The sequence below is a fragment of the Emydura macquarii genome, unplaced genomic scaffold (assembly GCF_026122565.2).
Source record: "Emydura macquarii macquarii isolate MOO-44397 ecotype Brisbane River unplaced genomic scaffold, CSIRO-AGI_Emac_v2 contig_2636, whole genome shotgun sequence".
NCBI lineage: Eukaryota > Metazoa > Chordata > Testudines > Chelidae > Emydura > Emydura macquarii.
This window is the reverse complement of record NW_027132773.1, coordinates 38,637,519-38,662,349: the sequence shown is the minus strand read 5'-3', so window position 1 is coordinate 38,662,349 and position 24,831 is coordinate 38,637,519. Positions and strand designations below refer to the sequence as shown.

At 42.8% G+C, this 24,831-nt stretch overlaps 1 protein-coding gene and 1 long non-coding RNA gene across 2 annotated transcripts in view; one reads left to right on the top strand and one right to left on the bottom strand.

Moving 5' to 3' along the window:
* The window catches only part of RELN (reelin), a 434,942-nt gene extending 414,421 nt beyond the window's left edge, over nt 1-20,521 (bottom strand). The window contains exon 1 of the mRNA XM_067564502.1: nt 20,023-20,521. Coding sequence (XP_067420603.1) covers nt 20,023-20,266 — 244 coding nt within the window. The 5' untranslated portion in view covers nt 20,267-20,521. The remainder of the gene's footprint in view (nt 1-20,022) is intronic.
* A 1,901-nt stretch (nt 20,522-22,422) lies between these two features.
* On the top strand, nt 22,423-24,627 carry LOC137163715 (uncharacterized). The gene is made up of 3 exons (XR_010922802.1): nt 22,423-22,500; nt 22,701-22,795; nt 24,191-24,627. It is a non-coding gene; the product is annotated as an uncharacterized lncRNA (long non-coding RNA).
* Nucleotides 24,628-24,831: the final 204 nt, after the last annotated feature.

The window sequence follows — 24,831 nt, the reverse complement described above, 5'->3', positions numbered from 1 at the left end:
CCGCTGCCCCTCAGTTCCTTCTTATCACCCATGACAGTTGCTGGAATTTCAGCTCATCCTTGTATTTCCCGCAAGTACATCTCCTGGTGGATTTTATTCTCTTCTTGTACATAGTTATTTTAGTGGTTAAATTTCAGTTAGTTAGTTAGTAAATTATCTAGATTAGTGGATCAAACTTAGTGGAGTTAGCTGTTCCCTGGCACTGGGGCATGCCTCAGTTCCTGGGGTTTAAGCTGTGTGCATTGTGCCATAAGCTGATACCTGTTAGTGACCCCCATTCCAGCTGCCTCAAGTATTTGGGGACTCCCATGTGCAGGAGCATTTCAGGATCTGCATGGGGTTCAGGCCCTGTACTAAGAAGGACAGGGATACCAGACTCAAGTTCCTTGCCTCCAAGACTCATGGAGGCAGCACTTCATCCCCCCACAGAACTGAGCCATGCCGAATCAGCACTGAGTACTTCGGCTTCAGTAAGAAGTATCCTAGCATCTCTAAGAGAAATGCAGTGCCGTTGTGCTTCTCTAGAACCAAGGAAGGACTCTTCTTCTGCTTCCTGGTACTCCCAGCACTGACAGTTAACCCCAGTGCCGAAGAAGACCACTTCTGCATGGGACTCTCAGCACCACTCTCCATTGCCAAGAAAGGAGGAGAAAAAAACTGACTATGGGCAATCCCCAACCCCGAGGTCTGTTGGACAGAGAGAGGCTGGCAGAGTGTAACCTGTGCCAGGACACTCAGCAACACCAACTGCACGCGTGGTACCATTGACTCCGGCCCCAGGAAGGGCGCCGTTGAGTCCAGCACCTTTGGATTCTCCACCGAAAGCCATTAGAGTGCAACTAACCAGACATTACTATTCATACCAGAGGCATTTGAGGCAACAAGGGAGTTGTTGTCACTCCGGGTGCCACCATCCCCTACCATTCGGGAACTTTCAGTGGAGGCACTGGAGACAAGAGCCACTGTGGCACTGAGACCAGGTACCGTCAAAAGGGAAACCTGCTATGATGACACAGCACAGGTCTCCCACCTCCCGGCACCACTCCACCATGGTCGCTGAGAAGTGACTCCTCAGAGGCAGACTCAGAGGCAGTCATATGCTTCCTGCAGGAGCAGGCATGCTCCAACTGACGCTACCCAATGGTCAACATGAGCCAGGGTATCCCACCAATGGCCTGGCCACCAGATGCCACTACAGTGGCCATTTTGGAACCCCTGCGCTTATCTGCCTGTCCAGGCATCACAGCCCAGGAAGTCCTACTTCATTGTATCGGAGTCCAGACCATCCCCACCTCCTCCCCTTGGAACAGAGACTAAGTCCCAGGACTGAACTCAATACCAAATTTCAAGACCCAGCACCATGAGACCCATCCAGTGCAGAGCGAGGAAAAATACCCGTTGACTGAACAGGCCTCCTCTTCTTCCTCTCCTGACAAGGAGGTGGTGGGAACAAGTATAGCACCCTTCCAGAATGATTATAAGGCACACCAGAAGCTCCTCAAGAAGGTAGGGGATCCAACCTGGGGATCCAAGTGGAGGAGATCACATAATCCTCCCATGCCCTGGTGGACATTCAAGCAGCATCAGGCCCATCACAAGTGGCTTTGCCCTTGAATGAGGCCCATCACAGCCTTATAGCAGACCCCTGCATCCTTGAAACCAACAGCAAAGAGGATGGAGAAAAAGTACTTTGTTCCAACCAAAGGGTAGGAATTCCTCTACCCCCATCCTTCACCAGATTCACTGTTGGTTTCAGTAGACAATGAGCAGGTCAGCAAGGACCAATTCCCAAGGCCAAAGATGCCAAAAAAACTAGACCTTTGTGGCAGGAAAGTCTACTCAACTGGTGATCCCTTCTCAGGATTATAAACCAGCAAGCACTCCTGAGCCCTTATGATTTTAATTCCTGGATCTCAATGGCAAAATTTAAGGAACTTGTACCACAGGAGGCCGGGGTGAATTCTCAGCCCTAGATGAGGAGGGAAAATTTGGGGGAAGGGCTTTCCTTCAGGCAGCCTTGGACGTGGCAGACTCTGCAGCCCAATCCATTGCTTTGGCTGTGGTTATGAGAAGTTTGTGGCTTCAGTCCTTGGGGTTACCCTCTGGCAGAAGTTTTCAACCGGAGGTATGCGTACTCCTGGGGGTACTTCAGAGTACCGCAGGGGTTATGCAGGTGACTGCAGCCCACCTCCCGGCTGGAAGCAGGGACTAGGCAGGTGGTGGGTGGCTGCAACCTGCCTCCCGGCTGCGCACTGGACCGGGCAGGAGGTAGGGAGTTGCCTACTGAGGGGGGCCTCCAGGGGGGACATCAGGTCACGATGAGCAGCGGGGATGGAGGGCGCAGGAGGCTCCCAGTTGGGCGGCCCCCCCTCCACAGGCCGGGAGGTGAGGCCACCTTGTCTGAGCCAGAGCCAGACTGCAGAGCTGGAGCAGGAGAGCTGGGTGCCACGGGGCAAGTAAGTGCAAAGAGCGGGAGGGGCGGTGGGTAAATTCAAGGGGGCTGGCAGGTAAGTGCTGGGGTGTGGAGCGGCGGAGCCCGGATAAGTGCAGTGGGGACAGTGGGTAAGTTCATGGGGGTTGGCGGGTAAGTGTGGGGGCACGGGGCGGCGGAGTCCAGCCAGAGCCAGGTGCTTTAAGAACTACTGTTTGGAATTCTGTCCTAATGTAATAGCATTAGTTCTGTTGTGATGTAAATTATGTATTTTAGATACACTAAGAAAATGTGTTAATTTTAGGCCCTTATGCCTTTTATTGCAACTGTGGTAACATCAGGTAGAGTGAAAACCATGAAGGGGTACTTCAAATGAAACCTTGAGACCGTAGGGGTACAGTTTCTGAAAAAAGTTGTAAACCCCTGCCCTATGAGGTGCAGCAGACTTTACAGGACTTTCCGTTTGAAGGCACATCATTCTTCTCAGAGCAAGCACATGCCAAACTGCATAGTTTGAAAGACTCAAGAGCCACCATGAAATCCATAGAGTTACATACACCAGCTCCTTCTAGGAAGCACTATAAGTCCCAACCAGCGGCTTGCTTCTACCTGCCACAGCTCAGACATGACTATAGTAAGAAAAGAAGTAGAGGCTATACGAGGAGACCTCCACCCCAGGCCACGGCTGCCACCATGCCTGCCCCCCCGATGGGGTCTAAGTAGGCCTTTTGAAGGGATGCTCAGGGATGATGTACCTGGACAATGTTTGGATCCAACATCCCCAGTTTTTGTGGACTGGCTATCCCACTTCTAGGGCGTGGGCCTGCATTACCTCAGAATCCTGGGTGCTGTACACGATATCACTGGGTTACGCCCTTCAATTCAGTTGTTCCCCTTCTTCCCCATCCCTCTTCAGGGACCCTTCCCACGAGCAACTTCGAGCCTGGGAGGTGCAGTCACTCCTCAGGGTGGGAGCAGTGGAGAAGGTTCCAGTGAAGGTAAGGGGTTTTGGGGCTGTTATTTCCTCATCCCAAAAGCCAATGGTGGTCTCGGACCAACCTTGGACCTGTGAAACATCAACAGATTCCTGAAGAAGCTGAAGTTTCTCATGGTATTCTTGGCCTCCATTATCCCTTCTCTGGATCCAGCGGACTGGTACACTGCCCTCAATTTGAAGGACGTTTATTTTCACATTTCAATCTTCTGGGGTCACAGAAGATTCCTCTGATTCTTTATGAACCACATGCACTACCAATTTACTGAGCTCCCATTCAGCCTGTCAGAGGCCACTCAGGTGGTCACAAAGGGCATGGCAGTCATCGCAACCTTCCTAAGGAGGCAGATTGTTCAGGTCTACCTCTACCTCGATGACTGGCTGATCAGAGGTTGGACAAAGGCCCAGGTGCAGGCGAATGTAAAGGTAATACAGTCAACTTTCCAGGGCTGGGGTATTGATAAATATGCAGAAGTCTACTCTCTCCCCAGTTCAAAGATTTAACCAGGGTGATCCTCAACTCGGTCCAGGCCAGAGCCTTCCTCCTGGAAATCCAGTTCCAAGCTCAAGATATGCTCATAGAGAATCTCAGAAATCATCCCATTACCATGGCAAGAAACTGCCTAAAGCTCCTGGGGCATATGACATCATGCATTTACATGGCACAGCATGAGAGACTACGGTTCAGATCTCTTCAGTCTTGACTGGCGTTAGTATATGCGCCAGGCCAACACCATTTGGACATGGTGTCTCACTTCCTCCTTTGGTGATCACCACTCTTCTTTGGTGGCTGAACTCATGGGCAGTATGTGCAGGAGTCCTATTTTCAAGGCCCCAACCATCAATGTCTCTCATTGCAGACATGTTGGTGATGGGATGGGGGGGCTCCCTAGGGGAGCCTCAGAACTTAGGGCCTCTGGTCACCAGAAGAGTCCTCATTACACATCAGTGTGACAGAACTCAGAGCAGTGCACATAGCTTGCCAAGGGTTCCAACTCCACTTGGAGGGCAAGTGCATATTGGTCCTTACAGACAACATGACAATGATGTTTTATATCAACAAGCAGGGTGGAGCATGCCCCTTTCTCTTGTGCCAGGAAGCTCTTTGCCTGTGGGAATTCTGCATAGCGCACTTGATCAACCTCGAAGTCTCCTATCTCCCAGGTCATAGAATGAACTAGTGGATCATCTCAGCAGATCCTTCTCAAACTACCACAAGTGGTCCATCCGTCTGGATGTCATGAAGTGGGGGACTCCCTGAATAGATCTGTTCATGACGAAGCATAACAGGAAGTGTCTTCAATTCTGCTCCTTCCACGGTCTCAGCCCTGGTTCACTCACAGACACCTTTCTTCTCCGTTGGATGGACCAGCTCTTCTATACATTCCCTCGCATCCGCCTCATACACAAGGTCCTGCTGAAGGTCAGAAGGGATGGGATGTGTCTTATACTGATAGCCCTGGCCTGGTCATGCCAGCATTGGTTCACCACCTTCCTGGACCTCTCATGGAACTGCAAATCCATCTGCCTCCGTTTCCATATATGATCTTCCAGGACCACAGCTATCTATGTCATTCAGTTGACTGGCAGATAGCTAATGGGACACCTATTTTTTAAAAAGGCTTCAGAGGCGGTCCTGGCAACTACAGGCCAGTAAGTTTAACTTCAGTGGCAAGCAAATTAGTGAAAACTACAGTAAAGAACAGAATTTTCAGACATAGATGTGTATTATATTGGGACGAGTCAATATGGCATTTGTAAAGGGAAATCATGCCTCATTAATCTATTAGAATTTTTTGAGGAGTAAAGAACAGAATTTTCAGACATAGATGTGTATTATATTGGGACGAGTCAATATGGCATTTGTCAACAAACATGTGGACAAGGGTGATCCAGTGGATATAGTGTACTTGGACTTTCAGAAAGCCTTTGAAAGGGTCCCTCACCAAAGGCTCCTACTTGGCAGTCATCAGATAAGAAGGATCATGGATCAGTAACTGTTTAAAGGATAGGGAAAAAAAGATAGGAATAAATGGTCAGTTTTTACGGTGAAGAAAGGTAAACAGTCCCTCAAGGATCTGTACTGCAACTTTTGCTGTTCAATATATTCATAAATGATCTGGACAAAAGAGTAAACACTGAGGTGGCAATGTTTGCAGTGATACAAAATTACTTAAGACTGTTAAGTCCAAAGCAGTCTGTAAAGAGATACAAAGGGATCTCACAAAACTGGGTAACAAAATGGCAGATGAAATTCTATGTTGATAAATGCAAAGTAATGCACATTGGAAAACATAATCTCAACTATACATATAAAATGATGGGGTCTAATTTAGCTGTTACCACTCAAGAAAGAGATCTTGGAGTCATTGTGGATAGTTCTCAAAAAAACATTTGCTCAATGTGCAGCAGCGGCAGTCAAAAAAATAACAGAAGGCTAGGAACTATTAGGAAAGGGGTAGATAACAAGACACAAAATTTCATAATGTCACTATATAAATCCATAGTATGGCCACACTTTGAATACTTCATGCAGTGATGGTTGCTCCATCTCAAAAAAGGTATTATGATAGAAGTTTATAAACTCATGTATGATATGGAGAAAGTGATTTGGGAAGTGTTATTTACTCCTTCATATAACACAGGAACCAGGGATCATCCAATGAAATTAATAGACAGCAGATTTAAAACAAACATAAGGAAGTACTTCACACAACTAACAGTCAACCATGGAACTCATTGCCAGGGGATGTTGTGAAAGCCAAAAGCATAACTGGGTTCAAAAAAGAATTAGATAAATTCCTGGAGGATAGGTCCATCAGTGGCTATTGGCCAAGATGGTCAGGAATGCACCCCCATGCTCTGGGTGTCCCTAAATCTCTGATTGCCGGAAGCTCGCACTGGGATGACAAGGAAAGGATGGATCACTTGATACATTGCTCTGTTCTATTGATTCCCTCTGAGGCATCTGGCACCAGCCACTGTAAGAAAACAGGATACCAGGCTGGATGGACAATTGGTCTGACCAAGTATGGCCATTCTTATGTCCTCTTAATTTGCTTGCAAACCACTGATAACTACATTTTGAGTACAGTCTTTCAACCACCTGATAGTAACTTAATTTAGATCACATTTCTCTAGATTGCTTATGAGAATGTCATGTGGGACTGTGTCAAAAGTCTTACTAAGATCAAGATATATTACATCTACTGTTTTCCCCAATCCACTAGGTAAGTAACCCTGTCAAAGAAGGAAATTAGGATGGTTTAATATGATTTGTTTTTGCAAATCCAAGGTGGCTATTTTTATAACCCTATTATCCTCTATATAAATAAGTAAATATTATTTCTTTTTGTTGCTGAGTTTATGCTGCCTACGTGTTTTTGTGCCCAGGGAAGGGGTTGATAGGATGCCTGCCTGGCTTGGCTGCCTGGAATGGGCCTGTCTACTGAGGCTACTTTTTCAGGTAAAAAGATCTCTCCCATTTAAAAATGTCTATCTAGAGGGTATGCCTATGCTGCAATAATGCAAATGCCCTGCCGCAGCAGGCCTGATCAGCTGGCTTGGGCTTGCAGGGCTCGGGTTGCATGGATAAAAAGTGCGTTTGAGCTCAGGCTGGAGCTGGGTTCCCAAACGCTGAGAGAGGGGAGTGTCTCAGAGCCCGGGCTCCAGCCTGAGCCGAGACAACTGCATTGCTATTTTTACCCCTGCAGCCCAAGCCCCAGAAGCTCAAGTCAATTGACCTGGGCTCTGAGACATGGTGCTGTGGATTTTTCATTGCAATGTAGATGTACTCCAAGAGGCTGGGCTTATTGTCTTCCCTCCACCACATGGGCCCTCGTAGGTCTCTCAAGGAAAATACTGGCATGGGGTTCAAGAATGGCCTCCCCAGAGGCTCTGTCTCTTTCTGCTGCATGAATCCAAATGAGGTTTGTGTTTCTCCTGGAGGCCCCTGCCTGAGATATCAGTAGGTATTGCCTGGGATTCCTGTTGTAGAGGTGACTGCAAACAAAGGGAGCTGAGCCTGAAGATCCCTACCATGCTCTCTGGTGTTGGTGGTGTCTGTGCTGTGTTCAGTGCTCTCTATCCACTGCCTGAGGAGACGCAGAGTGAGAGGAGGCAACCCCACCTAGACTGGACTGAGTGGGGGGGGATTTACTTTCTGCCCACAGAGCTGGCCAAGCTCCCCAGTGAGACACTCGATGAGGGGGTGAAGCAGGAGACATGAGCACTTCCTTTTGCCTTTCCCCTCTCAGCCTGGCTCGCTCCCAGAAGCCTGCAAGGGCAGCTGCCACCACAAACACCTTACAGTGAGGAAGCAGAGCTGAGGAGAAAATCTCCCCAGAAGACAAATGCAGCCCTGAGAGATGGGTCCAGGAACTGGACATACACACTGAGCTGAATTGTTAGTCAGAATCTTGAAATCAAAGTTTGGACTTTCCCTCAGAAAAGCTCTGCAGAATAGAGTCTAGCTGAGCCCCAGGCTGCTGGGGAGGCAGATACACAGAAGGGAGTTCTGGAGGGATGAGAGAAGCATTCTCCTCCTGCCAGGTCTGATGCCATCTCCCAGCTGCAAACAGTTGACATACATACCCACTGTAACAGACCTGTGGAGAACAGGGTAATTCCTAAACCATTAAAATTGAATTAAGGATACACCGCTTAAAGTCACTAAAAGAAGATCAGCAATAAATACCTTGACAGACATATTATTTTAGGAAATAAAAATGATGGTAAGAGGTATTGAATTAATACAGTTAAGATAGAAAGAAATAGTGCAAATATATTTTCCATATAGGAGTTAGACAACTGTTTAGAACTAATGTTGTAAGGTAAAGCTAGTATCTCAAAGGAGGAATGGATTAGTTGGATTTATTATCCTCCATTTGTTCAGAAATATCATGGGCCAGATCTTCAGCTCCACTGATTTCTATGCCAGTTTACACCAGCTAAGGACCTGCTCCATCGTATGATCTTGTTTTAAAAGACTGGGAGACGATACTATGACTAAGGAAAATGTAAACTATGGACTATGGATGTTTTTTCTCTTCATATTCCTGTCTGACTGATATTACAATTAGGAGCCAGGATTTGGTGACCTTCAGGACACACTATAAAACTTCCCCGTTCTTCTAAGACTTTTCCAGCTTAGAGTTAGAAACTAAGGACAGGAGGAGGGACTGATGAGAGGGGTCTTCTTGGATGCTGGAAAGGTCTTTTCCACAGGCAGTCTGTTCTTTGTGATTAGACAGATTTTAAATGCTGCATTGTAAGTGTTTGTAATGTGCCTAAACCATTGGCTAGGGACAACTGGAAAAAGCTGGAATACAATAAGTATTCCAGATACACATTGACACACTGTACACCTTTCTGCATTATGAGAAAGCAGGAAATGTTAACAAAAGAAAGGAAGCATATAAAAAAGACTGAAACTTTCATCAGAGGCTATTGAAATTCTCATAGCAACTCTAGGGTCATTAAGGAAGGTTGCATAAGATAGTGTTGTTTCCTTTCCTGGTTATGTAACTAACAAAGAGCCATGACAATTCTGGAGCTCAGTTCTAGGGCATAACCCTCCAGATATTATAAATTAACAAAAGGTAAACATGGGAGCATCTCTCATTTTTTACCCAGTCTTTTAACAGAATTAAAGTGATATGATAATAAGTGATATGCAAATGATGATACAATATTTAAAAAAACATGGCATTTAAAAATGCAGATCTAGGAAATACATGGTCAAATAAAGAAATTTACATGACATTCTGATAATGTCTGATCCTTGCTTAATTTGGTGAATCTGTTTCAATAGGGGGGGAAATAAATTAGGATTTTGCTGTCACTAAATCCTCAAAATGTTTCAGGAATAAGTATCACATACTTGGATTCCTCTTATGGCTTATCTACATAGTGAGGCAATGTACATTACACGGGTGTGATTTCTTAGCGCATTAATGTGTTGTGTATTATTTGGTTCATGTAGACCCTGCTGGTTCTCAATAATGAACTTTTAGTGCACATCAACAGGGTCTGCACGGACCAATTAGTGTACGACCCATTAGTGTGCTTTAGAAATCACAGCCCTAGTGTGTATTGTTAGTCCGTAAAAACAAGTCCTTAGACTATTTATTGTGTTTCAAAGGCAGTCACATTAGTCTCTATTCTATGTTCTAGCATATTCTGCTATTACTAAAGCAGTCTTCACAAGATAAGGGAAAAGAGATAAATAGCTACAATTTATTTTGAAAAAAATCTAATGATAATAGGAACATCGGACTTGCTATACCAAATCAATCCAGTAGTCCATCTAGCTAGTCTGTTATACTATCTCCAAGAGTGGCCAATGCATGATACTTCAGAGGAAAGTACAAAGAAGAAAATAGAAAACCACCATTATGGAACAACCTGCCCACAAGTCAGTCAGTGATTAGCTTATCCCCTGAAGCACAAGGGTTTATATCATGTTAAATATGTATATTTTTATCCTATGGTATCTAATGTAACGGTAACTATTCCCAGCATCCTTAATCCTTTCTTAATCCTGCTAAACTCTTGGTCTCACTGATATCTTGTGACAATGAGTTTCACAGATAAATTATGTTGTATAAAAGTCTGTCCTTGTATCAATTTGCAATATATAGATCTGATGTATAAAATTATGTAAATATTTATATTAAAAATAAATATATAAGAATTGCATGTATAGTTTAATTTTATCTTTCTACACCATCCTTTACATGCTGCTTGTCTTCCTCAGTTCTGTCAGGAGCTCAGCTGCCTCTGGGCTCAGTCCCACTGGCTCTAGCCATTGGCTTGCCTCCTGACCATGCCTCCTGTTCTGCCCTTTGATTCTGTTCCAACCAGTTGACCAACCATTAGCTCTCACTGTCTACACCTCAGTGTATGACAGTTTGAGCACCCCACTAGCATATAGGAGGGACTTTGCCCCACACCATGGAGCTCCTCTCCGGAACAGCCCCAACAGGAGAGCAACACACTTTCTCTGACAGTGTTGGGATCCTGAGGAGCTGCAGACTCAGGTTGTTGCGCTACGTGACCAGAATGCAGCATTCCAGATCCAGGTACAAGCCTAGGCAGCATCTTCTGTCCCCTCCAACTCACACATCCACTGTCTGTGAGCCCAAGCTGGCCCTCCCCGATAAATGTGATGGGGATCCTGCCAAATTTTATGGGTTTCTTAATCAATATTGTCTCCAGTTAATGTTGTGGCCTCAGTCTTACTCTATAGAACAGTCCTGAGTGGCATTAGTACTTAGCCTGCTCACCAGAGAGGTCCTGAAGTGGGCATCCTTGCTCCTGAAGGGTCCAGTCCTTTTCTTGAACTCTTTGAGATCTTTGTATGGGAAATGGCAGGCATTTCGGATGGCCTTAGTTGAGAACATACCGCAGAAGCTGCTCTCCACACCCTCCAGCAGAATGTCAGGTTCATCACCAAAAATGCATCAGCCCCAAACTCGAAAAACCAACAATGCTTCTCCAGATTAAAAGTTTCATCTACAACAAGACATCCTTTATCATAGGGATCATCTCTACATTCCCAAGGGGTACCTTCAGGCGCTACTGTTGTGCCAGGGCAGGACATTTTGGCCAATTTAAAACCTGGACCCTGATCGCTAGGCACTTCTGGTGGCCAATCCTATGAAATGATGTTAAAAACTGTGGTAGGTCATATAGCCTTTGTGCCCGTATGAAGAAACCTTCAGGAAACACACCAGGAGCTCAAAGAACATTTACTTGCTGCTAAATAAATATATAAGCACTATGCCGATTAAAAGCGACAAACAGCCCTGAACCTTGCCGTGGCGTGGGGGATAAGGTTTGGCTTTCAACTCAAAAACTGAGAACAGACCATCCTTCAGCCAAACTTGACCATCAAACTTGACTAATACCTAGATCTTTTCAGGTCACTGAACAATGGCCTTCAAGCTTCAACTCACAGAATCTCTCAAGATTCACCCCATCTTTCATGTTTCTCCCCTTAAACCATTTGTTGACAACCCCTTCCCCAACTGAACAGACCCACCTCCACCCCCAGTAATTGTTCACGCCAAGGAGGAATATGATGTCTATCAACTCCTCCACTCCTGATGCATTGAGAGAATCTCCAGCATCTGATAGACTGTAAGGGGCATAGGCCAGAAGAGAGGTCCTGGGAACAAGAGGAAAATGTTCATGCCTCCAGATCTCCTTCAGGAATTTCTGCAAAGATACTCTGACAAGACAGGGCTGAGAGTCCCTGGGAGGAGACCTGGAGCAGGGAGGTACTGTCAGGAACTCAGCTGCTTCTGGGCTTAATTGCCTACCAACACAATGAACTTGTCAGGGCCCAATATACCTTCACTAAGGGACTGTGCTCCCTGGTTGGTCAGAAGGGCCAACAGATCCCCATTTAAGCCCTGTGGCAATAGCAGCACAGTGGCTGCTCAATGTATTCTACTCCTGTAGTTGTGCCAGATCTGCTTCCTGGCCAGCCCTTTCTCCACCCCTTGCCTGCTCCATTCCAGCCCTAGTCTTTGCCTATCTCTGAACTCCTGATTTCTAATTCCTAATTCTGATCACTGGCATGTCTCCTAACCACAGCTCCATCTCTGCTCTTGGGTTCTATTCTGGTTCCTGACTCCTCATGTCTCTGACCACTGGCATTGTGTATTGACCACAACTCCGGTTCCGCCCTCTGATTCTGCGTCAACCACCAGGCAAGACTGCTCTGACCCCTGGGTTGCACCGCCTTCCCCTCAGTTTCAATAATGCAATGAGTTCTATGCAGGCAGGCCTTTGCAGCTACGCAGACCTTGGTGCAGGATCTGGATCTCAAACTGTAAGCTCTTTGAGGCAGGAATCATATTTTCTTCTGTGTGTATACAGTACCTAGTGTATGCAAACAAATAATAATATTTGATTGCAGGAGAGGAATATTATCACCTGACACATCTGGCTCATTTGGGCATCCCATCTTTAATACAATCCATTTCTACATGCTGATTCTGATTTCTGTAATGGGGCACAGTGCAGCCTGCCTTACTGGAGATGGCAACCTTCTGATGACAGGAAGAGTGGATTTAAACTTGTAAGTTTGTAAGAATGAATCACTTGGGTCTGTATAGACCTTGAACCTCCTTCCATGAATCCTAAATCTGATAATATCCATAGGTGAGCCATCTGCTGACCACATATTTGGACCCAGAATTAAAATGATGGCAGCTGAACCCCTTTCAGTTTTATATCTCTTCCCGTGAAAGACTGTCTGTAAAAGGCTGCCAGCAATAATATTGTCTACTCTTTCTTTATGAACTTCAAAGAAATAAATCTAGCATCATTCAATTTTTGGGATCTGGATCTCAAAAGCAGAGCTTTATTTTTAATTTACAAAGGCTCCCATCATTTGGTCTTTGAGCTATACAGTAGTTTCAAAATTAAAAGACTCACACATCATTCAGATATATACTAAGACCATAACAACCCTATCAGGCACAAACTTAAGAGAAGAGATTGGCCTTAACATGTCCTGAAGCTAAAATATGACAAACTCATAATATAGACTATATATAGACCAAAATATTTTAAAAATCATTTTATATCTTCATATCCAATTTATTCAAGATAATATATTCTGAATACAATGGAATTTGGGTTGGATGCATTCTGTGAACATTGATGGATCAGATGTATTTTGCTGATGCTGATCGCAGAAGGATTCCTTTTATATGTGCTGTAGAAGTGTCCCATTACTGTGGATTCTTTTTTAAATGAGAGAGAGAGAAGAGATTGGAGCACTAACATTTTCCTTATTCTTAATATTGGTCTCTCCTCTGCCACCACCTTCTAGCCCTTTGCATTCCTGGGCCTAACTGGATTCCTGAGACCAATGCCACTTTAACTTAGAAGAAACTGATACTTCCAAAAAGTGGAAATCTCCGGTCTTTCTCCAACTGAAGACCAGTATAAATGAGTGAGTGAAAGGGAAGCTCTCAAGAGAATAGTCTGTAAAAGACTGAACTATCTGACAAAATTTGAAAACATGGAGGCAAATATGTCCTCATTTATACCAAAATAAACCCACTGATATTGCACCCCAAGCTTTATTTCTGGACATTTGCAATGAGCACTCCATAATATTTGAATAATTGATATGTTTATAGAAAATAGTGGCTGTAATTGATGCTGTGTTACCTGTTACACTCTTGTACGTCATATAGTTCTACTGTTTTGGCACATCATTTTCTTTCCCTTACTCTTTCACTATGGAGTCAATCATATTATTTTTGCTTTTTTATAGCTATCTCAAAAATAAATAAATAAGGATTTAATATGGGAATAAGTACCATACAAAATGGGTAACAAAAATATACATTCCCTTTAAGAATAAAACAGAGTGCTGAAATAAAGAGATACTAAATCACATTATTTATTTTTTACAGATAATGTTGTTGAGCAACAAAGGGGAAAAGGTTCAGATTTCAAGGACATTTTATATGAACTTACCTACTACTGGAAATAGTTTTTCAGTACTTATCAAAGGAATAGTTCCTGACAATATACAGTACGTCTAAGAATAGCAACAGTCATTGATGGAAACTGATGCCGATCATTAGGAGAGACTTTTAGAGGAGTCACCAGTTCTGGAAACATAAAGTGGAATAGAAACATAAATCTCACTAAATAAACCTATTTTAGGAGTAGAATTAGAACTTGCACATGTCAGTTTGACATCAGCCATGGGATAACAGTTAGACGCTGCTTTTAAGAGTTCTAAAGATGAGGCAAGCCTTGGAAAAATAGGCACACTTTGGGTTGAGGGCAGCAAAAAATGTTTGTTGAAAGATGAGAAAATAAGATTAAACTATCTTGTTAACATTATTCATAAAATTACCACTATAAAAGTTCATTTTTAGATTTGTATCTTTAAAAACAATACAATTGTGCAATGAAAATAACTATCTTAGGTGCAGATTTTATATAGGCAGATAGGTATAAGTACATATCACCATGGTATACATTTATACAATTGTGCAAAAATTGATGATGATGATGAATGGAAATTGACTGTGCGATAGATTAGTAATAAAGTAATATAGGAATTGTCATAGAGATCTAAATTAAGTTAAATGTTTTGAAATAAGATGCTGAAGAAATATTATCCCATTTTGCAGATGACACTGGAAGACGCGGGAGGAATATAAATTATATAAAGAAGGATTGGTATCATTTAGCAACACACGAGTAATCAGTTGGGCCTGATTCAGCAAAGCACTTAAGCACATGTTTAAATTCCAATGGTTTCAACAGAAAGTAAGCAAGTGATTAAATTTAAGTAAGTATATACATTGTTTACAGAGTACATATGGACTTAAATACATGCTTAAGTGCTTTGCCAATTGAAGGCCTGAATTAACTATAAAATAAGATAAAGAAAGAAAAAAATCTGCCAAAGCAAATAAAATTATTCATATTTACCAAGTCATTCACATATAAGAACAGGAATTATTCTAATTTCTCCTTATTCAATAAGTAATTACTTTTTAAAAGATATTTATTGATTCCAGAGACAGGGTCATATTCAGAAGTGAGTTTTAATTATGTACTTTGAGGCATTTGTATAGAACAGTAGACCCTCAGAGTTACGAACACCTCAGGAATGGACGTTCGTAACTCTGAAATGTTCGTAACTCTGAACAAAACATTATGATTGTTCTTTCAAAATTTTATAACTGAACATTGACTTAATATAGCTTTCAAACTTTATTATGCTGAAGAAAAATGCTGCTTCCCCCCCCCCCCTTTTTTTTTTTTTTAAAGAAGTTTAGGTTTAACACAGTACTGTACTATATTTGGCTTCCCTCCCCCCCATTTTGTCTCTACTGCTGCTTGATTACACATCCAGTTCCAAATGAGGTGTGTGGCTGATTGGTCGGCTCGTAACTCTGGTGTTCGTAACTCTGAGGTTCTACTGTACTCGTCATCACAGTATCTGAGCAGTTCACAAACATTAAAGAATTTAACTACACAACATTCCTGTGAGACAGAAAAATATTATCATCTCCCATTTTACAGATGAGATACAGAGGCTGCTACATTCCTTTCTTCCAGTCACTTGGCATGTGGGTTTCACCAGATTACACTCATCCCTGAATTTGGCTCATTATATTTATGATATTTTAGTAAACTACTTGTAATCACCTGCATTTAATAATTGCCACGTACCTAAAACTCCCTTTGTATTGTACATCAATACTGCATCTGAAAAGTCACTATTTTTGTTTTCTTACAAGAGAACTTTTAAAGGATTTTTTTCATTACAAATGGTGTATTTGTATTTTATAGTTACATTAAACTATATGTTTAAAAATAGAATTGCCCCAAGTGATTTCTTCAGATTGTATGAATTTATTTTCTTAATGTGTTGTTTCTTAAAGGAGTAATTAAAATGATTGTATGTGTTGTTTATAACATAAAAATATATCAGATGTGATATATGGACCGCATACAGCAAAGCAATTAGTACCTTTTCCTTTCTTTTCCTAACAGTTAAATTAAATTAAATTAAATTAGTGTACCAAAATAAAAAACCAAGCTGTACAAGTTGGAAATATGGAATAAGATTGTTTTACAAAAAGGTGTAATTTTCTCAGAAAAGTATTATTATTGCTATATAAACTAATGATTTATTCAAGATAATTTTAATGTATTTTGTTCTGTACTCATTAGAATAGGATTAGCTCTTAGAGTACAACTGATTCATGTATTGTTCCCTACTATGAGAGTATAAAAAGATATTTTAAAATTTCTTTGTCAATTTAAAATTAGTGTGCCAAATTTCAACCTCAAGCATTGATTTAAAGGGAGCAACAATTGCTTGCACTCAGTCTGAATATGATATAATGAACCCTACCTACCATTTAAAATTCAATCCAAACATTGAGATTAAAACCAGAGTTAATAAATTATGTGTGATGATACAACTGAAGTGGGCCTAACAAAATGCATATTCAGTGGTCCTGACTCTCCACTGTCTTGCACTTTGTGTATTCATTTACACCAGTAAAACATCATTCTGATTTAGCAGCCTTTTATATCCCCTCTGCACACATGTAAGGGCCCAATCCGAGTTTTCCCACTGACTTCAGTGGCCTCTGGGTCAGGCTGCAAGGGCCAGATTTTCAAAGGAGCTCAGCACCCAGCAACTCCCATTGTGACACCTATGTCCAGATTTTCAAAGGGCGCAGCACATAACTTACTGAACCATGTTGAATATCTAGCCACTAATACTGGTGTCTGGTGAAAACTGGACCCTGGATGTGGGTGCTGAGCACTTGGAAAATCTAGACTCAAATGACTACACAACATGCAAGGCAGTTGAGAATCAGACCCAATAGCATTATTTTTGCTCTGGCTCTAATGCTTACACATCTCCTGAGCACCTGCAATCACTCACCAGGATAAATACAAGGCCATTGTCGAAAATTCATGGAAGCTTGGCAACATCTGAAAGTGGGTACGCAAAAACGATCTGTATGAGTGTGTTCAGAAACCAGTTACAGCAGCTGATAAAGATCACATTGTTTCTAACACAAAACAGCAAAGGCAAAGCCATCCCTCTCTACTTTAAGGACCCTCCCCTACTTCAGATTTTTTCATTCCTTGCTGATAATTTTCCCTTCCTTTTGCAATCCAAAACACAGCTCAAACCCCAAAGGCAAGTGGTATAACATTCTCTTCCAAGGCTTTGATGCTGCTATACACTGACATCTATGGAGAGAGTATGAGCAAAGCACCATAGAATTCACACCTCCCCTAACCCTGTTTCTGGGAGACTAAAACTGTCAACTCCATAACACGCCCAATCCCTGTTCACCTAATGCCTGGGAACCTATAGGCAGTCATACTCAGAGCTCTTTCACCGCATACATCTATGATAAACCACACTTTTCAAAGGTCAGACACTTGGGTCTAAACATTGACTTCTGACTGAGACCTGGAAAACAAGGTGTCAGCCAGGAAACAAGAAGTTTTTCTTATGTGTTTTTTGGGGAAGAAAAACAGACAAACAGTATTTAAGAGTTTCCAAAACAAATTTGTCTATTTAAGCTTTTTTCTTCCTAGTTTTATCATTAACTTTTTTTAAACTGAAATTGGATTTTTAATATATAATGTAGACTGAAGATTGTGCAGAAAATATAAATATGGTTAAGTTACAGCTTTAACACATGTAGTTTACAATATGTGGGCCTCAAACTATTTTTTATAGAAAGTTTTATAAGATTTTTTGGCAATTGGATCAAAAGTACATCGTCTAATTTAAAAGACATAGACATCAAGATTGGAACTCCCTTGGAGATTTAATAATTAATAAATAAAAATATAAACTTTAATCTTCTTTTAATCTATTTAAAAAAAACAAGGACATTGAGACAAAAATGCTGACATAAAACTGATTTTTGAGCTAGAATAATAAACTCAATTTTGAATGTTCTGATTAACTTCATCTTTAACCAAGTGCCTGTTATATCTTTTTCTTAATAAGGTGGTTTAAGTAGATCTTTACTTTTAATTTCCTGACTTTTAATAATGTATTCTAAAATTAGCTTTTGTTCTGAAGTTGTAGAATATTTTATAAGAATACAAAAGAGAGAAGGATATGTAGTGAGTGCCTCTTAAATAACCCACGGTGACTACGGATTATAAAGGTTCTACACATACAAGTTTTCTGTATAAAGAAATCATGCTAATACCATTCAATTATACCATTACTGGTTTACACAGGCACTTTATGGGCAAAACCAAAAGCATGTACAATATTCCACAAGAGCTAAAACACCCATGTGTGTGGTGTCAGAGTCAGCAAAGGGATAAACACATAATCCATTAAATCAGGGAAGTAAAGATGTTGCATAAATGGAAACTTTAGTCTGTTAATTCTCTTCAGTTTGGGCAGTTAGAAAAATAAAGTTTATTCATCATTACAGTACATGATCTTCCAATAAAACTTGATTGTTCCATCTTCTACACAAGCTGTGAACATTTGACCTAACACTCTCACTTTTGGCTCTTATAGGTAAATCCCCTTCCTGAGGTCACACTGAGTGACAAAGCTCAATCACCTCTCAGGTCAAGCCTGTGTCACAATCACATTGGCTGAGCAACTGGAAGAAAGATACTGATGACCTCCGAATGGCACCAGTCAGCAATTTTAGTGTATGTATATCAAGGAAAGGGACTACAGTTTACTCAGGAGGGGTCTGATCCAAAGACCACTTGAATCAATGGAAAGATTTCCACTGATTTCTGTGAGCTCTGGATCAGGACCTAAATGAATTTTCAGAAGCAGAATTTCCATTGAAAAGCAGCTGTGTTTCTTAAAAGACGGGAACAAGAAAGCCCAGGCAGTTTGCAACCCAGATGTAATCCAGAGAAGTTGTATTCAATACAGAGAAGCCAAAATGCATTTCTGTAGGCTATTACACTTATGACAATGAAACAAAGTAGAAGGGAGCCCTCAAGGATTAATTTGTCTTCATAATTTACATCAGAAATGACATGCAAACTCTACAAGTAATCCCTTATTTTCCTTTTATGTCACAGTTAGTATAAATAGCAAAAACTGAAAACACCTGCAGGCCCTACTAAACTATCAGAATAGGTCTAGGATATTTTGATGTTCTTGAAGTCCTAATTAAATCAAAAAACAGTTTAGTGTTAAGTACTTAAATCTCTATGGCAGGGAACTAGCAAGCAGACTTTATACACATATGCTGCAAAACACACAACCTCTGTCCACATTTTCAGTTTTATTAAATTAATAATAGGTTGATAGGTTGAAATATAGGTACTAGCTAATATTTTTTACACACTGTTGCAAGATTTCATCTTGGTCTAACACAGAATGTACAGGTCCGATGTTAACGATTATAAAAATAGTGACATCTGAAAATAAATCTCTACAAGAAAACAACGCAATTTTCCAAAAGGTACATGAAATTGTTTAACAGCACTGAACATCGGGAGCATTGTGATAAGCCGGGTTAATATTGCTAAAATGTGAGACCAGAGTGGTCATTCAACAATGCGAACTTTTTTCAGCGAGCCAGGCAATTCTGGGCAGCTGGACCTGTAAGCAAAAATATATTAAAAAAAAAAAAAAAAAAAAGACCTCAAGTTTACAAATTCAAGGTCCAAGTCTGTAAAGTGGACCAGTGATGTTCTGAAGAAATTCTCAGCCACACAAAAGCTGGGGAAGGTAAATAGACTCTCACAATATTATCAGCTGATAAGCAACAGGACTAGAGGGGTGTGTATCTATATTTGATCTGTCTGGAGAAAGCGATGGCATTAGAGGTAGAAGCAGATGCTCGGGGGGGAGAAAAGAGGTTCCTCTGGCTTCCCCCAACCCAGAGCAATCGCTCCCTATTCACATTTCAGCCAACTTTCACACACACCCCCTAGCCCAGGGGCGCAGAGAACTTCGCGATGAAGCGAGGCGCACAGCGGCTCCCTCTCTAGCCAGGCGCCCCTGCCTTTCCCCCACGCCCCCCAGGGGCCGAGAGCCCCACGCAGCGGGCCGGGGGCCGCGGGCACCTACCGTGGTATTCTTGTCCCGGCACGTAGAAGGTTGGGTGCCCCGCAATGTGAAGGGAAACGAGCACCTCTCCCTGCTCGCCGTCCCCGGCCAGCTCCCCGTGGTGGGTGCAGAGGAAGAAGAAGGGCGAGAAGCGGGGGTAGTAGCCCGCCGCCCCCTGGCGCCCGGGGAGCATCAGCCCCAGCAGCGCCAGGAGCACCGTCCACCCGCGAGAGAAAGGCGGCGGCGGCGGCTGCCTCGGCTCCATGCTGCTGCCGCTGCTGCTGCTGCCGCCAGCCCCGCACGCTCAGGCAGGGCAGCGCCGGCGAAGGCGGGGAGCAGCCGAGCCACAGCCCAGCCGGCAAAAAAAAAAAAGAAAAAAGAAAAAAAGAAAAAAAGAAAAGTTTGCGAGGCGGCCGCCCGGGAAGTTTGGCAGCTGGGGAGGAGCCGCCGGCTGGGCAGCTGCGGCCGCGGCGCGGGCTCTTCCTTGGCCAGGGGTGGAGACGCAGCCCCGCTCTCCCCCGCCCGCTTCTCCGCACCTTCTCTCAGCCCCGCCGGGGCGCCCGCAGCCGCCGCTCGGCTCCGCTTCCCTCGCGCTCTAGGGCAACCTGGCGGGAGCGGGGCGAGCGCCTGCCTCGGCTGCCCCTCAGGGTGTCAGTGACAGGGGAGGGGGGGACGACGAGGCAGAAAACGCAAGGGCTGGAAATAATTTATTTCCCCGGGTGGCTGGGTAGGAGGGGGGGGGGGCGGAATCCCTCCCCCTTTTTGTTGTTCTTGCAAATGAAGAGGAGACGGGCAGGGGGCTGGTTGGGAGTTAGGCAGAGCCCGTTTGCTCAGGCTTTGTCTGTATTGGTCGCTCCCTGCTTCTCCCCTCAGGGTTCCCTGGGCTTGTGATGTTTGCTAAAATTAACTACAGACCCTGGGTCCAGCTGGGCAGCCCGTAGCATGGGAGCTGCTGCCCTGCCCACGTCCCAGCTGCACCTACGGGAGGGCTCCGAGGTATTTTTATTAACAAAAAAAGTGGGGCTGGCACGGCGGGACTAGCCCCCAGAAGGAAGAGTTTGTGATCTACAGCCATGAGCAGTTTCTTGTGAGCGTTGATGGTGATGACACATTTTGGTTTTAAGGTATCTTTCAACCCTGACCCGTGTAATTGAAAGGAAAGCGGGAGCCAGGCCATGGGAAAGGAGTAAATGCAACAGGGACTGCCGAGGAAAATGAGCAGCTGAACATGAAGCACTGGCTACAGGAATAATGCGTAAAACCATACATTTTTAACAGAAGATGGGTTGGCAGAAGGGCTACAGCATCAGGAGATGGGAGCAGACCTGCCGGGGTTTAATGCATCTTCCCACCCCACAGTTGGAGCCCAACCAATGCCCAGTTACAGCCACTGTGAGCTTTGGTAACATGATGTAAATGGAAAGGATAGCATACCTGCCAGCACTTTTGAAGTGCAAAAATGGGATAGTCCAGGGGGTCCCTGTTGGATTCATTTCATTGCCAGAAGGAAAGGTTCCCCCTTCAAGGAAGAACAAGTAGAATGGAACATATCTTGCAGCTGTCCTACATCTTTTCCTCCCCTCATACAGCCTACTTCCCTGGCCCACCTCTATGCATCTGATGTAGATTCTACATACTAGACCCAAGGGAGATCATCACCATCTGCTGTACCTGACTGCATTGCCAGCTCTACACCAAACTGATGCAAACCCACTACTAGCAAAATTTTGTTACAATTTCTCATTTTATTCAGTCCTGTTGACTAGTAGAGGGAACTTTTCCTATTGTTTTTGACAAGCCTAGATTAAACCATGAAAACACTCACTCCCATAGAGACACCTCATAAAGAAAAGGTAAAATTGGTGGCCAAGAGAGATGACAATTTGCAACCGCATTCCAACTGGCCTATTATTCTAGGCCACTGCCTTGGAAACTGAACCTCTTGATGGTCTCAAATGAGACTCAAGCTGGCTCTATATCTTCCTTTTAAAATCTATGTATTTATTTTACATTTGTGAGTCTCCATGAATTTTAATGCTCATGAAAGTGATGGGCTAATATCTTTTGGTACAGCCAAGCACAGTGGAGGCAAATACTCTGCAAGTTCTCTCACAAACCTCTGCCATTATAACACATTCTGAATCTTGCTATGACATACTCACTTTTTCCTGGGAAGAGATTGCCAGCAATGCCAAACTGTGCCAAATTATGCAAGGTGATTTTATGTAGTGAACCTTAAATGATTTAGTTCCCTTTCTGTGACCCATTCCTCAAATATATTCACACCCTTCACCTCTTGGTCACGGTTGTACAGTTTTGTGCAAGATTGGATTTACGATTTTGGGGGGAGTCAACAAGTTCATTTTGTGGTGTTGCCAAACATAACTGACTTTCTTTATGTATTAAAAAAGAGACGGGAGAGAAGAGGGAATCTTTGGGCACCATTTGCTTCCACTGCTGCAGGAAAAGTGGAGCCCAGCTGCTTCTGCTGGGATGTAGGTATAGTTACCAACATTGAATTTTTTTCAAGGGACAATTTTCCAAATAAGCTTGGGTAGCTAATCTGCCAGAGGGATTTGGGGCTTGATCTAAATCCCATTGAAATCAATGGAAGTACTTCCAGCAATTTCACTGGGAGTTGGATGGGGCCCATTCTCATGAATTTAGATCATTTTCTCTCTCTGTTTCGATTTGCTTAGAATCCACAGTAGCCGACAATATGAATGCAGCTTCTCAAAACAGCCTATCCCATCCTTTTCTTCCTAAACTCCCAGAGATAGATAATACCTACCAGGTAAGTGAAATAAAGTAAAGGAATGCAAACAAATTATATGCACTAACCTGGAAGCTGGGTGTCTCTTCTTGCTTATTTCCTTCCTCCATTTATTTATTCCTTTTTCTCTCCTATATCCATCCCATCTTACCTGTCTCCATCTCATTGCTCCTCTTTTATTTCTTATTCCTTTTTCTTGTCTTCTCACCTTTACTTTCTTTGAGGAGCAGCATCTCCTTCCTTCTTGTTCTCTCTTCCATGCATATTTCCTCTACTTCCTCACCTGTCTCAATATTCATGCCTATCAAAACTCCTGATTTTGGGCTGCTCTCTCATAAGTTCTTGAATGGGAGTTTGACTTTCCCAGGGCAACAAGAAGACTCTACCCATAAACATGTCTAGTCTCTCAGGTTGATCCAGTATATGGCTGGAGAAACCTAGCTGAGACTCTAGCAGGAGTGTGGGCTTAAGGCATCTCACCTTGACCTCCCACCAGATCTCAGAGTCTGCGGGGTATGTTGGATGCACAGACCCTGGGAAGTGCATCTGTGAGGTTAGGAGGAGTAGCACCAGTGGACTCAACCATCTTTCACTCTTCCAAGTTAGAAACATCGTGTTTCATGCAGTCTGCTTTCAGAAAAGTGAGGGTGTTAAATCTGTCATGTCATATTTTAGCAACCAGTGCACTGACTCCTTGATTGATATAGACAATTACACTCCCATGGTATATTTTATAAGATCATGAGTTTGCCCCCAATGTCTTTGGCCAATATTTCCCATTCACCCTTCATAGTAGAGAGATTATTACTCCATTTTATATAGGAAATCTGTGATTCTCAAAATGAAAACAAAAGCTGTAATAAATAATTTACATTTTTATGGGGCCTTTGATCAAAGGATCCTCATGAGCCTTGCAACATAACTAATAAAGCCACATAAAACCTGTGCATCATTGTGATATAAGGAAAAAGATGCCTAGGATAAATTTCACCTACCACAGTGGTAGAATATGGCATCTTTTTAACAGTGGAAAGAGCATAGAACAATTTGAGACAGGAAATTATTGAAGAATATTGTATCCAATGAAAATGCAGGAGGAATTTAGGTAGGTGCAATGTAATTACCTTGGAAGGAGTGACTCAACATGGCATGGCTGCAATCCATACTGACTTGTGGAAGTTGAATTGAAAGGCATGTAAACAGCAGTTTCTTTATTAATTTGGCCATGGTATGTTATTTCGTAAGGTGCAATATAGGCTGTACATGTTGAGCATTACTGACCTATAAAGAAAAAGCCACCATCAGAACATATTCTATACAGATAAGCGGTTTCATGGAACAGTGTAGGAGAGCTATCTTGCCATTCTGATCATGTAGATAATTCTGATGCTGATCCTCTCTCCACATTCTTTACAGATAGCACCAAGATAAAGGAACTTACTAGACTTTTACATACTCAGATGAAAATCACAGAAATATTCTCACCATAGTATTCAAGTGCCTTCCAGCAGTGCATCAAACAACATGACTACACATCTGTCTTGTTTGGAACTAGTGATATCAAAGGTCCATTCATCCATTGTTCCACAGCACACAAAGTCTTTAAGGAAAATCAAAAACAAGACATGAAGTTGTAACACTTTCTACTTCACCATACCTGATAAGGATTTTAAGATGGAGAAAAAGAATGAAAAGTTAAAAGTGAAAAATCTTCTTTCCCCTGGATATTTCTATTTAAAACTCAGCAATGCAAACAAACTACACTTTCTATGCATGTATTCAGCCTGTGACACTGCACAAGTGCATATGCTGCATCTGTACTTCTTTAAAGGTTTCATTGAAGATAAATCACTGATGGATAAGGAAGAATAGTGTGTTTGATACAGATAAATGGTTTCATGAGAAACAATCTTTGTCCCTGATATAATGGCAAAATTGCTCATGAACATTTCATCTTTGAAAAAGTATTACCACATTATTAGAGGCAGTTTTACCCCTGGGCTTAACATGAGCTGTAGCTCAGGCATGTTATTAAGTTCTGACACTAGGGATGGTTT